The sequence below is a fragment of the Rhinatrema bivittatum genome, chromosome 2 (assembly GCF_901001135.1).
Source record: "Rhinatrema bivittatum chromosome 2, aRhiBiv1.1, whole genome shotgun sequence".
NCBI lineage: Eukaryota > Metazoa > Chordata > Amphibia > Gymnophiona > Rhinatrematidae > Rhinatrema > Rhinatrema bivittatum.
Genome location: NC_042616.1, coordinates 459,085,019 through 459,101,894, shown reverse-complemented (window position 1 = coordinate 459,101,894; position 16,876 = coordinate 459,085,019). Strand labels below are relative to the sequence as shown.

Sequence of the window (16,876 nt, the reverse complement as noted above, 5' to 3'; positions counted from 1 at the left end):
TCTCTCAATCACACACAGGCTCGCTGGCTGCTTCGATTGCTCGGGGGCCGATGCTGCTGCCACCGCTGCTATTTCTCCATGCGGCACGGCTCTTTCTCCTTCCTGCGCACCGCATATCACTTCCTGTTCCGGGTCATTTGGGGGGGGGCGCGCAGGAAGAAAAGGCCAGCCGCAGGTGCCACAGCTTCTTCTACCACTGCTGCCGTTCCCACTGGGCTTGAACGTACTGATAGCCCGGTGGTAACGGCAGCAGGGAAGGAAGAGCAGCGGGAGAGACCGGGAGCACGCGACACACCTGCCGGTGCTTGGCGACACACTGGTGTGTTGCGACACACCAGTTGAGAAGCGCTGCGTTAGAGTATAGCATCAGGGACATGTCTCTAGTTTTGATACTGGTCCATGTTGTCCAGGGTCTGGTAGTAGGATAATACCTATTTTGCTGCTATAACTGCTGTTTTTCTTCTTTCCCCCAGGATTATAAAGTTTTTCTTGCTTATTCTTTTGTGGGAAGTCTTTGATTTTCGCTTGTCATCTTTGGGAAATGCACACTTCTGATATCTTTGTATTTTGCACAGTACAGGAGGAAATGCATTTTTGTCATTTTTTTTCCAGTGCTACATAAGTTGGTCATTCTTGGGACTTCCAGTTTAGTTTTGTCTGTAATCACTTATGCCTGTGTTGGCGCTTGTGACAAAGCAGGCCGATTCAGTAAAAACGCGGGAGAGCGGATGAACGCCCGCTCTCCCGGCGCGCGCACCGGCCACTCTCCGGTGCGCATAATACAGTATTCAAATGAGGTGGTGAGGTAGAATCGGGCAAAAGGAGGCGCTAGGGACACTAGTGCATCCATAGCGCCTCCTTTTAGTCCAGAGTGGCTTTCAGCGGGTTTGACAGCCGACGCTCAATTTTGCTGGCGTCGGTTCTCGAGCCCGCTGACAGCCACAGCTCAGAAACCGGACGCCGGCAAAATTGAGCGGCTTGGCTGCACATTTTACTTTCTGTATCCCGCGCGCATACCTAATAGGGCCATCAACATGCATTTGCATGTTGAGGGCGCTATTAGGTGCCGCAGGTTGGACGCGCATTTTCCTCCCCTTACTGAATAAGGGGTAAGGGAAAACGCGCATCCAAGAGCAGGCTAATGGAGCGCACTGTACTGTATCGATCTGAAGGTGAGGTACTCTGCTAGCACTATTTTCTATGGAGGGATCTGTAGAAGTCCAGCTTGTTCTGTTTTCCAGTTTGTTCCTTGTATTAGGAGCTGTATAGATATTCTAGGGCACATTGCAAGATTTGCTTTGTCACCTATTCATAAGCTGGTTTGTAGCTGTTTGAGTTCTGGGTTGTTTGTGCTGGATTGGTATGGTAGGTTTGTTACATAGGTGCTGAGTTCCAGGATTCTGTGTTACTTTACAGAGTGCTTGGTAGTGTAGGTAGTTTGTGTTACTCTTTTATTGAGATGATACCAGAATTTGAATATTATTTTTTGCATGGTAAGTAACATGGGGAAGTATCCTATACTCATTAGGGGGGTGTGTTTGGACACAGAACCTCTGTTTACAGAGGTATAGTATTTTTGTCAGGGTTCTGCCTATTCATATAATTTGTGATCAGTGATGAACATCAGATCTCACTCCCATATAAGAGGATTGGTTGAATGATGCGATCATATTTTAAAAGTACTTTTACTAGGGGAGGGGGTGTATTTGTCCGGAGGTATATCTGTTACATATTAGGTGCTTAGATCTTTTTCTCATGGTGTCTTTATAGACAGTTTAAAACTCCCAAATGTATTTTGTCTCAAGCCAAGGTATGTATAGTCTGATATGCTTAACTACTTGTTTAGGAAGAATTTGAATTAGTGTTAAGATTTTTTGGCCTTTCCTGGATAATCAAAATTTTTGTTTTCTCCAGATTTACTTATAGGGCCCATTATTTGCAATAGATCTCTGGTAGGTTTAGATTCTCTTGTAGCCCATGTGCTCTCGGGGACAGAATGCATATAGCAGGCATTTGACTTCTGGGTCATTTAATTTTAGCCGTGGAGCTGAGGAGCTCTTTATTTAAAATCTTTTCTATACCATCACAACGGTTTACAAAAAGCACAAATGGATATGTTCGGTAAAGAATTGGGTAATACGAGTATAATGGTGCCAAAAGGTTTCGGTTACATCAAAATACAAATAGACTATTTGAGTGAATGTCATAAATCTTGTCCTTTTCAAAAGTATGCTGTATAGTATTAATTAAAATTAGTGGTAGGTCTTAAAATAAGGAGAATGCATATAGAAATTTAAGTGCTGGTTGTTGGAGCATTAATGCCAGTTGCATTTCTCAAGTTATTCTCCGTTTGCTTTGTAGAACGCCTGTTTAAAAAGCCAGGTTATTAAACTTCCTTTGAATAGTTTGTAATTGCTCTGTAACCTTTTTTCAAGGGGCATATTATTCCATAGTGATGGTCCTGCCAGGGACAGTGCTTGATCCCTCACTTGTGTAAGTCTTGCTGTTTTCACTGAGGGGACGGTTAGGAGAACTGCTTTGGCTGATCTGAGATTTCTTTGTGGGATGTATACACACAGTCCTATAGTACTATAGGGAGGTCATTGATGTAGTCAGAGCCTACTTGTTTGATTTCTTCCACATATCTAATTTTAAAGGCATGCCCACCACCCTTGTTCACCCCAGTGGGGGAGAGAGGGAGAAAACCCAGTTAAACAGCTTAGAAAACTTCTTAAAATGAAGTAAGCTTATAGCTTTCTCTCTTCCCCCACCTGCTGTCTGCTTCTCAGGCCCAGAAGATTGCTGAACATCGCAGAAAGTATGAGCGGAAACGAGAAGAGAAGGAGATCCAAGAGCGAATGGAGAGAGTGAAAAAGGCCAGAGAGGAGCACGAGAAAGCTCAGAGGGTATATTTTGTGATGCACACTGGCATCAGAATGAGGGAATGGGGAAAGATTGAGGAAGAGATGCACAATGGGGAAGAGATGATTGGAAGCACCCACTATTGCAGAAGGATGAGTTTAGTAATTATAGTGATAGTGTATTCTGCCTGGCTATGGAGGCCAAGTCCAATTCTGGTCCACCTCTGTGTTAACTTTTCTCAGCTGCTTCAGTATGAGCCAGAGCAAGGAATTTTCCCATTCAGAAAAGTAATTTGTTCATTTCTTCCACAAGTAAACAACCTATCCAATAAATGGCTCTAAGCTGCTTAACAATACCTCATGCAATTTGAAAGGCTAAATTATTCCATACTTGAGAACATTAAAGAAAATTGAGGCGCTGGGACCCAAGCCATAGTGGAGCTGTGTCATCAGGAAACAAGTTGTAGATGCTGATGACACTGCCTCTTAGCAGCACATAAAATGTGAGAAGCTTGGGAGAATCTTCTTCTAGTCATTATTAGCATTCTCTTTTCAGAGAACAGCAATAAGTGAATAATGCTCCTTTCCCTTGAATTATTTTAGGAAGAAGAGTCTCGACGACAGGCAGGAGGAGCTCAATTTGGAGGATTTCCAGGTAAAATGCTATCATTTTACCTTCTGTTTCACTGTGGTTTAGTGTTTATCTGTTTTTAGTATTAAAATACATTAGAACAACTTTAATGAAGTACATTTATTGATAGACACTGAGAATATCGAGCAGTATTAAACAAAATGCCAAAGTAGGCCCTGTTGATGCAGACATCTCATCAGCACCCAGGAAGACCTTTGATTAGTTCTGTTTAGTTTTTTTGTAAAATACATCATAATTATGGTTTTATCTAATTTTGTATTTCCTAGCGTGTAGCCAGATGGACTCAGGACCGGTGGATTTTGTGCTCCTCTGCTTGTAGATGGGAGACTGAGTCAGATTTCAAAGCTGGCATCACCCTAGATGCACCCGTGCCATGACCTCAGCTCCTCAGTATCTCTGTCTCCTAGCAGATGCGGACACTATCCCATACACTAGCTGTGTTAGGAAAATTGCAGCAAGAACACAAAATTACCTTAAAGAAGATTGAGCCCCGCTCTCCTGCGGTGATACCTAAGGGTCCCTCCACCATTTAAGAATTCCTGAGGAGATCCCCGATATTCCTCAGAGGTGTGCCTTGGTCCAGTAGCCGGTTCCTGGCGTGGACTTAGCCCCCAGAGAGGCTGAAAGGCAGCAGGTGCATAACTGAGCGTGGCGGTAAAGGTATAAAATCCTATCCCCCCCCCCGCAGCTGGAGACTGTCCAGTACACGATCAGTAAGCACTGAGACCAAGTAAGAAGAAAACTTTAAATTTCAGGTCTCCAGAGCTCGGATAGCCATACTGATTCCTTTCTTCCGGCGAGGTTAAAAGGGAGCAGCCTTGGTTGGGCTAGGCCCCGATCCTGTGCAAGGGTCCACACACATGGAGACCCTTGGGGGCCGCCATCTTGCGTGTGGGGAGCGTCTGTGCCATCTTCCCTTCTCATCCGGCGGTACGCGTGGGGCAAGCCGTACAGCCAATGCGCCTAACTTGTGCACGTCCCATACAGACGCATGCATCCTGCACGCACAGTGGTGTACATAATCGCACACAACTGAGCGCGCTCCATGTGCATAACTACAGCCACGCACAAATACACACATGATTTGAAGCTCATTACCTGTGTGCCTAGACATAGAGACTATGGCACCGGCGTCCAAGAAGGCAGAAGGTACTGTTTTTGCACAGCCTGCCACATAAGAGCCGTGCAGCCTGAACTGGAGTCCTGCCTGTGTCAGCATTGCGAAGAAGCCCAGGGGGGGACCAAAGCCTGGTCCTTCACTGTCCGAGGACGGGTCCGGAACTACTACATACGATAGCTCCCGGACCTATGCAACTCCGCAAAGGCTTCTCCACAGGAGGGCACCTCACGGGCCCCTACTCTGACTCTCCCTGGGATTAACATGGACCCAGGGACCTTCACCTAGATTGAATTTTTCCAAGGGCTGCAAGCCTTCATTCAGGCACAGTCAGCCCCAGCTGCGACAGAGGCTCAACCCCTGCCAGAAGCACAAAATCCTCCCGACCCTACTCGAATGCCCCGAGACATGCCTTACCTAAGAGTCTCCCTGACAGGGACCCGGACACCTCAGATGATGGCGGTTCACTGGAAGAATGAGAAATCCCTCCAAGTCTGGTACCATACCGAACCATGCTTCGCTTCTTCCACAGGGATGAATTACCAGCCCTAGTTTCCCAGACTCTGAAGACGCTGGGTATTCCAGGCACGGACCCTGTGGCGGAACCAAAGAAGAACCCCATCTTGGTGTTCCTTGGTAAAGCCTCATACTACTTCCCAATGATGGAAGCCATCCAGGAACTGATGGACCTGGACTGGGATGCCCCGGAGGCCAGCTTTAAAAGAGGTCTGGCCTTTTACCCTCTGGAACCAGCGGTCGAGGAACGCCTGCGTTTTCTGAAAGTGGATGCCATAGTCTGTGCTGTCTCAAAGCGAACAACCATTCCCGTTGAGGGAGGGCCTGCATTGAAGGACACTCAGGATAGACTATTGGAATCCATTCTTAAGCAGGCCTTCGCAACATCAATGACACTGCAGATTGCTTCCTGTTGCGCACTGGTGGCAAGTTCCTGCTTGCTCCTTTTGAGAGAGGCAAATAACTCCGGAACATATACCGGTGAGATGATGGAATCTGCAGCAGCCTTCCTGATGGACACAAGCTCAGCCAGAGTAGCCTCGGTAGTGGCAGCCAGAAGACAGTTATGGCTGCGGAATTGGTCTGCTGACGCAACCTCTAAAGCGAGTCTCACAAGAATGCCCTTTAAAGGATCTCTTATTCGGAAGTGAATTGGAGAAGTTAGCCAGCAAGGGGGCGAATCTCCAGTGCCTTGGGTAAAAGATCCCAGCGCCCCCTCCCCCAGAAGAACCGGGGCAGAGGCTCGCAATGCATTAGACCATACAGGAACTCACAGTTCCAGGCACCTCATCCCGTTCCGGAAGGCCCCAGCCCTTTCGGAACCAACGGACCAAGAGAGGAACAGGCCAGGGGGCAGGCCCCAGCCATTCTCCCCAATGAGAATGGGCTGACCCATCCATGGGAAGAGGAAATAGGGGGTCAACTTTCCGTCTTCTACCAAAGATGGGTCGAGATCACGTCTGACAAATGAGTACTAAACATCAGTCGAGAAGGCTTACTCTCTGGAGTTCCGAAGCATCCCTCAGGACAAATTTATGATGTCACCCTACCGTTCCCATACCAAGAGACTGGCAGTGGAAGCCACTCTGACAAGACTACTCAGTCTGAAGGCAATAACTTCAGTTCCTACGCCCCAACAAAATACAGGGTGCTATTCCATCTATTTTATCGCTCCCAAGAAGGAAGGATCATTCCGACCCATCTTGGATCTGTCAAGTCATCTGCGGATACTACACTTCCGCATAGAGACTCTTCACTCCATAATAATGGCAGTACAACCAGGAGAGTTCCTGACCTCCCTGGACCTCTTCGAAGCCTACCTTCACATTTCCAGTCCATCAAGATCACCAGTGTTTTCTAAGCTTTGCGATACTGGGTCACCATTACCAGTTCCAAGCGCTACCCTTCAGCCTAGCAACCGCCCCCAGAACATTCTGCAAAATTATGGTGGTCGTGGCAGCAACACTGAGGAAGGAAGGGATCTTGGTACACCCTTACCTTGGGCGACTGGCTGATCAGGGCAAAGTCTTCGAAAGAGAGCCAGCAAGTAACCAGCAAAGTCAAAAACCTACTGAAGGAGCTCGGTTCGGTTGTGAACATGGGCAAGAGCAGTCTGCAGCCCTCTCAGTCTCTAGAGTACCTGGGGGCCTGTTTCGATACCAAACAGAACAAAGTCTTCTTCCCTCCCCCAAGAAGGAAGCTGAGGGAACAATTACAAAGATTGATGTCCAATGCCACGCCCCAAGGTATGGGACTATCTTCAAGTCCTCGGCCTCATGGCATCAATCCTGGAGGTCGTTCCATGGGCAAGGGCCCATATGTGACTGTTCCAGCACGCCTTACTGTCACGCTGGAACCCACTGTCCCAGGACTTCTCAATTCGCCTCCAACTACCAGCAGAGGTACGTTCTCAGCTTCAGTGGTGCTACAGGAAGACCACCTAAGCAGAGGAGTAAACCTATCCCCACTGAACTGAATCTTGCTCACCACAGATGCGAGCCTGAGAAGGGGGGGGGGGGGGGAGAGCCCACTGTCAGGAACTGATGGCCCAGGGACAATGGAGCAAGACTGATTCAAGACTATTAGTTATGATTGTCATGCCATTCTGATGCTGAAGAGTCCATTAATCTTCCATTAGACCCCCCCCCCCTGTCATAGTCTCCCAGAAGTGCATCTCCACTGGGGTGTGTCGTATTCTGCTTTTGTCAAAACACTGGCAAAAGCAATTCTATTTACTTTATACAGTCTCTGTCTTTAGGGTGCACTGGGCGGTCTCCCGGCGCACTATGAGCGGAAGGCTTCCCTGGACGCTACCAGCATTGCCCATTAGGCTGAAGAGCCGGTGGGGAGCTGACTTTTGCCCAGGATGCCATTTGTGCTAGAACCAGTCCTGACTTTATAGGAGGCAAAACCTAGAGAAAACAAATTTGACATGCTAAAATATCCAAGCCCCAAAATTAGTAGCTGTTCCAGTTCAGAGTACTACAGGATTTCCTAGCATGTAGACAGATGGACTCAGGACCAGTAGGTTATGCATATCTACTAGTAGATGGAGACTGAGAATACTGGCAGGCTGATGTCACTGCAGGAGTATATATACTGTGACATCAGTTTGCTCCGTCTCCAGCAGATGGTGGATATGTATCTTCCTTCTGGGGATTGCTTCTGATTTTAGAAATATTTTTATAAAGAAAAGAAAAAAGCCCCACTCTCCTGCGTGATACCAAATGGTCTCTTCCCCCCTGTTGAGAATTCCTGAGATGATTTTCGTGGTCCCTCAGATATGTGCCTTGGTCCAGTAGCTGGTTTTTCAGCCGGCGTGGACTTAGCTGATTATACAGCTTAAAGGCAGTGGGTGCAGGAAGCCTAGCGCAGAAGTGACGGCAGATGCCCGCTCCCCCTGCAATCAGAGACCGTCTTTGTACTCAGCCGGGAAGCTCAGGTAAGTTTAAAAAAAAAAAAAAAAGGGGGGGGGGGGTGCTATATCGCAGCCAGACAAGGCCACCTGGACAAAGAGCTCCGCTCCCCAACCCTTAATTTTGCTATATTTAGCCTATAACAGCGAGATATTCAAACTTACATAGCTTCCTTAGCTGTTAGCCTCAAAGATGGTATCAAAACGAAAAACCAGCAACTTGAAACAAAATTTGCTTTTAGCAATCATGCCGAAGAGTTATCACCCGACATCGATGAACAGGCCGCTGAAAACAGTGATGCACCTATGGCAACTGGCACACTTACTGAATCTCCTCCCGTGCTGGAGATGTCTGACTTTCCCAGCTGAGCTGAGAGGCTGGTTCCAAGAATTAAGAGCAGATATGCGCCAGTCACCTGTGAAGTGTACTGATGAATTAATGGCACGGGTGACCAAGAAATCTAAGTGCCTTTCTCAGCCTGGAGTGCCCACTAACGTGTCAGCGCTGCTTAGAGGGAGAATTATCTTCCTCTGATTTTGCTAACCCTGGTTCTTCCCGGCCTGATTAAGGACTTGTCTGGAGGAACGCCCGCCCTTGAAACTCCCTTGATTGGTTCCGCTGCAGGGGATGACAGCTCATTGGGCCCCTGCACAAATGCCTTTTCATCTTGGCATGGATCCTTCTTTTCCTTGAAGAATTTTTTTCAAGGATTGCAATCATTTCTTCAGGCATAGTCTTCAGCCTCGCCCAAACCTGTCAGGTTGGATCCTCAGGCAGTGGCTCCTCCCTCTTCCAGTACTATGTTTAAGTGCCGAAGCACACATTGGTTTGCTGTAGGTATTCCCTATAGGCATCCAGCTGGCACTGATGATGAGGCAGATCCTAACTCTCTGGAAGATGGGGGAAATTTTCTGGGACTGGAACCAAGTAGGACTATAAAAACATAAGAAATTGCCATGCTGGGTCAGACCAAAGGTCCATCAAGCCCAGCATAGTGTTTCCAACAGAGGCCAAACCAGGCCACAAGAACCTTGCAAATACCCAAACACTAAGAAGATTCCATGCTACTGATGCAATTAATAGCAGTGGCTATTGCCTAAGTAAACTTGATTACTAGCCATTAATGGACTTCTCCTCCAAGAACTTATTCAAACTTTTTTTGAACCCAGCTACACTAACTGCACTAAGCATATCCTCTGGCAACAAATTCCAGAGCTTTATTGTGCGTTGAGTGAGAGAGAATTTTCTACGATTAGTATTAAATGTTACTTGCTAACTTCATGGAGTGCCCCCTAGTCCTTCTATTATTCAAGTGTAAATAACAGATTCACATCTACTCGCTCAAGACCTCTCATGATCTTTAAGACCTCTATCATATCCCCCCTTCAGCTGTCTCTTCTCCAAGTTGAACAGCCCTAACCTCTTCAGCCTTTCCTCATAGGGAAGCTGTTCCATCCCTTTTATCATTTTGGTTGCCCTTCTCTGTACCTTCTCCATCGCAACTATATCTTTTATGAGATGCGGTGACCAGAATTGTACACAGTATTCAAGGTGTGGTCTCACTATGGAGCGATTATAGAGGCATTATGACATTTTCCGTTTTATTAACCATTCCCTTCCTAATAATTCCTAATATTCTGTTTGCTTTTTTGACTGCTGTAGCACACTGAGCCGACTATTTTAAAGTATTATCCACTATGATGCCTAGATCTTTTTTTCTGGATGGTAGTTCCTAATATGGAACCTAACATCGTGTAACTACAGCAAGGATTATTTTTCCCTATATGCAACACCTTGCACTTGTCCACATTGGGCATCCAAATGGCAGATGAAATTTAATCTTCCAGTCTTGCAAGGTCCTCCTGTAATGTATCACAATCCGCTTGTGATTTAACTACTCTGAATAATTTTGTATCATCTGCAAATTTGATTATCTCACTCTTATTTCTTTCCAGATCATTTATAGATTTAGAAAAGCACCGGTCCCAGTACAGATCCCTGAGGGTCTCCACTGTTTACCCTTTTCCACTGAGAAAATTGACCATTTAATCCTGCTCTGTTTCCTGTCTTTTAACCAGTTTGTAATCCACTATGTTGTGGTTCTTTCATAGAGATAAACTGCCAGCTCTGAATTCCCAGACTTGAAAATGCTTGGGAGTACCTGGGGCAGATTCCATGTCTGAGCCAAAGAAAAAAAATCCCATTTTTGGTTTCCTTGGGGTAAAGCCTCTTGGTTTTTTTCCCCCATTATGGAAGCTGTTTAAGAATTGATTGATCTTTGAACAGGATGCTCTGGAGGAAAATTTCAAAGGGGAACTGCATTGGAAGGCCTGTATCCCATGGTGAGAGAGTGCCTGTGTTTTCTCAAAGTGGATGTGCTTGACTGTGCCATCTCTAAGCGGATAACTATCCCCGTGGAGGGAGGAGCAGTCTTGAAGGATGTGTATGATAGGAGTTGAGGCTATCCTTAAGCAAGCATTTGAAGCAGTGGCAATGACATTGCAGATAGCTTCCTGTTATACCCTGGTTGCTCACGCTTGTCTGCTCTCAGGAGGTTGATTCTGGAGTGAATTCCAGAGCAGTTATGGAAACCACCACTGCCTTTTTAGCAGATGTGGGTTGCAATTTAGTCCATACCTTGGCTAGAGGAAAGGCATCGCTAATAGCTGCCAGGCATCAATTATGGCTGCGTAATTGGTCGACTGACATGCCCTCCAAAGCTAATTTTCTGACATTGCCTCTTAAAGGCTCGCTCTTGTTTGGGAGTGAGTTGGAGAAATTGGCCAGTAAGTGAGGCAAATCCCCAGTTCTTTGGTTGCCGGAGGATAAGAAGCAGTTGCAGCGCCCCCTTAGAATAAAGGGTCATCTAAGGGGTTTTATGCAGTTTTGGCCCTTCTGAGGGTCAATCTTTCAGAGAACTCTGCCTTTTGGCCAGTCTCAGTCCTTTCATCCCAGACAGCCCAAGCAAGGGGAGGGTTCGGGTAGTGGATTCTCCTGAGCCTCACAATGAAGGAAGGTTTGCTGACTCACCCTTGGGAATAAGAGATAAGGGGATGCCTCTTTTATTAGAGGTGGGTTAAGATCACAACTGATCAGTGGGTCCTGGAGGTGATATGAGAAGGATATGTGCTGGAGTTCTGCAGCGTTTCTCAGGATGTGTTCCATTGCCACTCCTTGCAGAAGAAGCAGGCAGTGAATCTAGGCTGTAAAGGCTATTCAGTCTGAGGGCTGTGGTTCCAGTGCCTACGTCTCAAAGTACGGGGCAATATTCCATTTATTTTGTTGTGTCCAAGGAGAGCTCCTTTTGTCCCATCCTGGATCTCAGGAGTCAGCCATCATTTGCAGGTAACTCATTTTCACTTGGAAACCTTGCACTCAGTGATAATGGTCGTGCAGTTGGGGGAATTTCTGACTTCCTTGATTCTGTCAGAGTCCTACTTCCATATTCCCATCCGATTGGAGCACCAATGTTTTCAGTGTTTTGGGTTTTGGGGTGCCATTATCTGTTTTGGGTGTGTTTGCCTTTTGGTCTAGCCACTGTTCCCAGAACGTTTTCCATGGTTGTGGTGGGTGGTGGTAGTGGTGGCAGAATTGAGAGAGGATATAATCTAGTATATCTGTATTTGGACTACTGGCTGATTCGAGCCAAGTCTCTGGAAGAGAGCTGCATGGTGGACCCATAAGGTAGTCTCCTTGTTGCAGGAGCTCGGTTGGGTGGTGTACCTAGCGAGGAGCAGTCTTCAGCCATCTGTCGTTGGAGTATCTGGGTGTTCGGTTTGACACAAGGCAGGACAAAGTTTTGCTGCCAGAAGTTTGGATTTAGAAGTTCTCATAGGTGTGTCTTTTGGTCCTATCTGCAGGTACTCTGGCGGCAACCCTGGAAATGGTGCTGAGGGTGTGAGCGCATATGTGTCCTCTTCAGCACTCCCTGCTGTCTTGTTGGAACCCATAGTCTCAGGACTAGGCAGTTTGGCTACTCTCACCTCCAGTGGATCATCTGAAAGAGGGAGTTGATACGACAGATGCAAGTCTCCAGGTTGGGGAGCTCACTGTCAGGAAGTAACGGCACAAAGATGCTTGAATTCAGAAGAGTTTCTTTAGAGCATCAATCGCCTAGAAGCCCAGGCAGTCCAGTTGGCATGCTTGCAGTTCAGTGACAGAATGAAGGGTCAAGTGATCTGAGCAATGCCGGACAATGCAATGACAGTGGCTTACATCAATGAGCAGGGAGGAACCAAGAGCCAGCAAATGTTGCAGGAACTAGACAGACTTGTGGAATGGGCAGAAGGGCATCTCCAGAAGATCTCTGCTTCCCTAATTTCAGGAAAAAACATAAGAGCAGGCTTCTCAGCAGGGGGAGAATGGGTATTGTCAGATAAGGCGTTTCAGCTCATAATGATTCACTGGGACCTTATGTTCCTAGACCTGTTGGCGACTTTATCACAATGTGAAGGTTCCTCGATTATTCAGTCGCAGGAGAGATCAGAGGTCTTTGGGTATCTATGCGCTTGTGCAGGTCTGGCCGGAAGACAAGTTGATGTATGCCTTTCCCCCATGGCTCTTGTTGGGCAGAATAGTTCACAGAATTGAAGGCCATGGGATGGTGCTCCTGGTGGCACCGGATTGCTCCAGACGAGCATGATATGTAGATATGCAAAGACTCCTGGTAGAGACCCCCCCCTTCGTCTTCCACCACACAAGAATCTGTTGCAGCAGGGGCATATCCTTCATGAAGATCTACCTTGGTTTTGTCTTAAGCAGGTTTTGTTGAAGCATGGATATTCTTCTTCTGTGGTGATTGCCAGCTTGCTACAAGCTTGAAAGTTCTCCACTTCCTGAGCCTATGTGCGGGTTTGAGTATTTGTGGCTTGGTTTGAGGATGGATGTATTCTTCCTCATTCGGTTAATATCCCACTTATTTTGGAATTTTTGCAGGATTGGTTAAAAAAAAGGGTTGGCCCTTAATTCCTTGAAGGTACAGTTTGTGACTCTTGCCTGTTTCAGGTGCCAAGTGAATGGTGAATCTTTATCTTCTCATCCTAATGTGGCCCGTTTTTTGAAGGGAGTGAAACATCTTTGTCCTTGTGGTTACTGGTTCCCTTGTGGAATCTTAACCTGGTGTTGGATTTCTTGGTGGGCCCTACGCTTTGACCACTGCTTAGCCTTTCCTTGCAGTTATTGACCTTGAAAACAGTGTTTCTGGTGGCGATATGTTCTGCACATCAAATTTCCGAGCTGCAGGTCTTGTCTTGCCTGGTGACTCCAGGAGCAATACAGCTGCATACTGTTTCTTCTTTCTTGCCTAAAGTAATCTCTGATTTTCACTTGAATCAGTCCATTTACCTGCCATCCTTGGATAAAGAAAGAAATGCAGAAGAGTATCGCCTGTTGCATCTCTTGGATGTCAAGAAATATGTCATTTGGTATCTGGAGGTTTCTAAATCTTTCTGAAAGATGGATCATCTGTTAGTTCTTTATGATGGAGGAAAGCAGGGTGAACCAAATTCACAGGCTACAATAACTTGCTGGATTAAGGAGGTAGTCAGGCTGCATATGTGGATGCTGAAAAGCCATTGCCTACTCACATTAGGGCTTATTCTACTAGGGCTCGGGCAGTGTCATGGGCTGAAGTTAGATTGTTGTCTTCTATCGATATTTGCTGAGCTGCAATATGGTCCTCCTTACACACCTTTTCCAGATATTATCGTCTGGATGTGCAGGCCCAGAAGGACGTAGACTTGCACATGCGGTGTTGACTGGACCATGGGCAGCCTCCCACTCTATTCTGGAGTAGCTTGGGTGTATCCCACTGGTCCTGAGTCCATATGTCTACATCCTAGGAAAGGAGAAATTACTGCTTACCTGAATTTTGTTTTCCTTAGTGTAGACAGATGGACTCAGCTTCCTGTCCTTGGCTGCCGAATGATTGTGTTAATGGTCCTCCTGTGGAGCTACATGTTTCAGGGAATTATTGTTAAGTGTTCATCTATTCTCTAGATTGGGGTATATACATTTATTGTCTGAGTTCAGTGTTTCCTATTGGTTGACTGTTAATCAAGTTTTTTGCTAGTCTGTCCACAGTTGCTTCTGAAGAGAATACTGGCAGGCTGATATCACTGCAGGAGTATATACTGTAACTTCAGTTTGCTCAGTCTCCATCTGCTGGCAGAAGTGCATAACTCATTTGTCCTGAGTCCATCTGTCTACACTAAGGAAAACAAAATTATCAGGTAAGTAGTAATTTCTCCATTCCAAACATGAATATATGGCAGATGGCCTTGTCTACATTGCTAATGGCAAGACGTGATATGTTAAATACAAAGGTCAGCCTGTTTAGTCATCAAAAGATTTAACTCCCTGTTGAGTCTGTAGTAGTATAATTATCTTTGAAAATAAAACATTCAAAAAAACATGTTCTGGTATCCCTCTGAGTGAAGATGCCAAGTTACTGGATACCATGACACAAACGTTTCCAATCAGGTATGTTTATAACTGCCCATTAACTATATATGGGTCAATATATGTATAATTCCTTGCAAAAACTTTTGACATGACCCAGCAGCATCCTTCTCTATGGATCATTTTGCTTCTGGACTGCAGGAAGCAGAAGAATATGGGAAACATTTAATTTGATCAGCTTGTGATGCATGTAATACATTTTCCAGGATATCTGCAGTAGAGTTGGAGCAAGAAGTCTAGCTTGGCTGCAGCCTCTGGGTCTTTGTGAAGATATTTATAAGAAACTTACTGATTCTTCATGCACAAGGGATAATCTCTTTGGAGAGAAAGTAAAAGGATCTTAATAAAGATCACTGTTCCACTCTTCTTACTCTGTCAGCAGCTGCAATTGAGCAGCCATCTATAAGGAGGAAAAGTCAGCCTAAGTACTATAGGAGACAATACTACTATTCAAAAACATATTATACCTACTCTTTTCAATGGTCTCACCTGCAGTAGAGCAGAGCAGACCAAACTTCTTGAATAAAAGCAATCAAAATCTAATCCTAACTTTTGACTACAATATAAGAACATAAGAACATGCCATACTGGGTCAGACCAAGGGTCCATCAAGCCCAGCATCCTGTTTCCAACAGTGGCCAATCCAGGCCATAAGAACCTGGCAAGTACCCAAAAACTGTCTATTCCATGTTACCGTTGCTAGTAATAGCAGTGGCTATTTTCTAAGTCAACTTAATAGCAAGTAATGGACTTCTCCTCCAAGAACTTATCCAATCCTTTTTTAAACACGGCTACACTAACTGCACTAACCACATCCTCTGGCAACAAATTCCAGAGTTTAATTGTGCGTTGAGTGAAAAAGAACTTTCTCAGATTAGTTTTAAATGTGCCACATGCCAACTTCATGGAGTGCCCCCTAGTCTTTCTATTATCCGAAAGAGTAAATAACAGATTCACATCTACCCGTTCTAGACCTCTCATGATTTTAAACATCTCTATCATATCCCCCCCTCAGCCGTCTCTTCTCCAAGCTGAAAAGTCCTAACCTCTTTAGTCTTTCCTCATAGGGGAGCTGTTCCATTCCACTTATCATTTTGGTAGCCCTTCTCTGTACCTTCTCCAAGGCAACTATATCTTTTTTGAGATGCGGCAACCACTTCCTGCAGGGGTATATGTACTAGGGCTGACATCAAATTGAAATCTGATCTGTCTCCAACTGCTATCAGGAGTACACTATACCCATTGGTCCTGAGTCCATCTGTTTACACTAAGGAAAATGAAATTATCAGGTAAGTAATTTCTCCATTTTTGCTTAAGAGTAGGCTGACTTTCAAAAAAGAGGGGTTTGTGTGGTATTATACTACAAGTCTGATTTTCAGCTTAGACAGGTCTCCATGGAGTTTGGGGAAAGAGGTAAGTCTAGTTGTTAAATGGAATAAATAGGTTTTACCCTTATACTGCCTTCTGGGTTATTTCAATAGGGACCATTCCATCTTGGGAGATTTCCTAATGGATCTGCTGACTCCACAGAATAAAATTGTAGTAGTAGGAGATTTTAATCCCCACGTTGATTGACTGTGGGGTTTATTTTGGGATTTTGAGTAGTTATCTTTTGAATCGTGCCGAAATGTTAACTAAACCAACATATCAAGCCGGGCATATTGTCAGAATTTATGGTTGAGAAGTCAATGGCTAATGACATTAAGGTGTTACCAAGTCCCATGGACTGATCATAGTTTGGTTACCTTTTATTGCTTGCTCTTTGAGCTTGGTTTTGGGAATCCTGTGAGCCAAAAGTAAAACATTCTCAACCCCTGATAGATAAGGATAAATTTAAGGGGGAATGGGAGAAACACAAAAATTATATTAAAGATTCTGTTGTCATTTGCTTCATCTATATTGGATATTTGTCAACTGTTTCACAAGCAATCGCTCCTGTTCAGGAAAAGGTTATTTCATTCAGACGTGGCAGGGTGCTAGGGTTCTCCGCAGAACTTAAAAGAAGAGGGTAGTTTGTGGTGGTGCTTTCCTATATAAGAGAATTTAGTCTTGTATCAGGAAGACCGTAAGCAGCACAGGGCTTTATTAGCACTAGAAAGAATTATTATACATCCCAGCTTCAGATTTCCTTAAATCATCTGCAGAACCATTTACCAAATTCAGAGACTGACTAAACCTTTGGGCTTGAACAATGTTCTGGGAGGTATATCAGCCCAGAAGTTTGAGTTTTTGTGATGATAAAGTAGTGAAATGTCAGACTTTTAAAGGGGGATTTGATGGTCCCTTTTTAGAAAATAAAGAACCTGAGGCTGTTTGGAATTCTTTTGGAACCGCTTCAGTCCTTGAAGTAGAGCAA

The 16,876-nt window shown here is 45.3% G+C and overlaps 1 protein-coding gene across 2 annotated transcripts in view; it reads left to right on the top strand.

The window, feature by feature from the left end:
* ST13 (ST13 Hsp70 interacting protein) overlaps window positions 1-16,876 on the top strand; it is a 219,197-nt gene that overhangs the window by 187,763 nt on the left and 14,558 nt on the right. For both annotated transcript variants that reach the window (XM_029590454.1, XM_029590453.1), the window contains exons 9-10: window positions 2,790-2,906; window positions 3,465-3,516. In XM_029590454.1, the coding sequence (XP_029446314.1) occupies window positions 2,790-2,906; window positions 3,465-3,516 (169 nt within the window). The remainder of the gene's footprint in view (window positions 1-2,789; window positions 2,907-3,464; window positions 3,517-16,876) is intronic.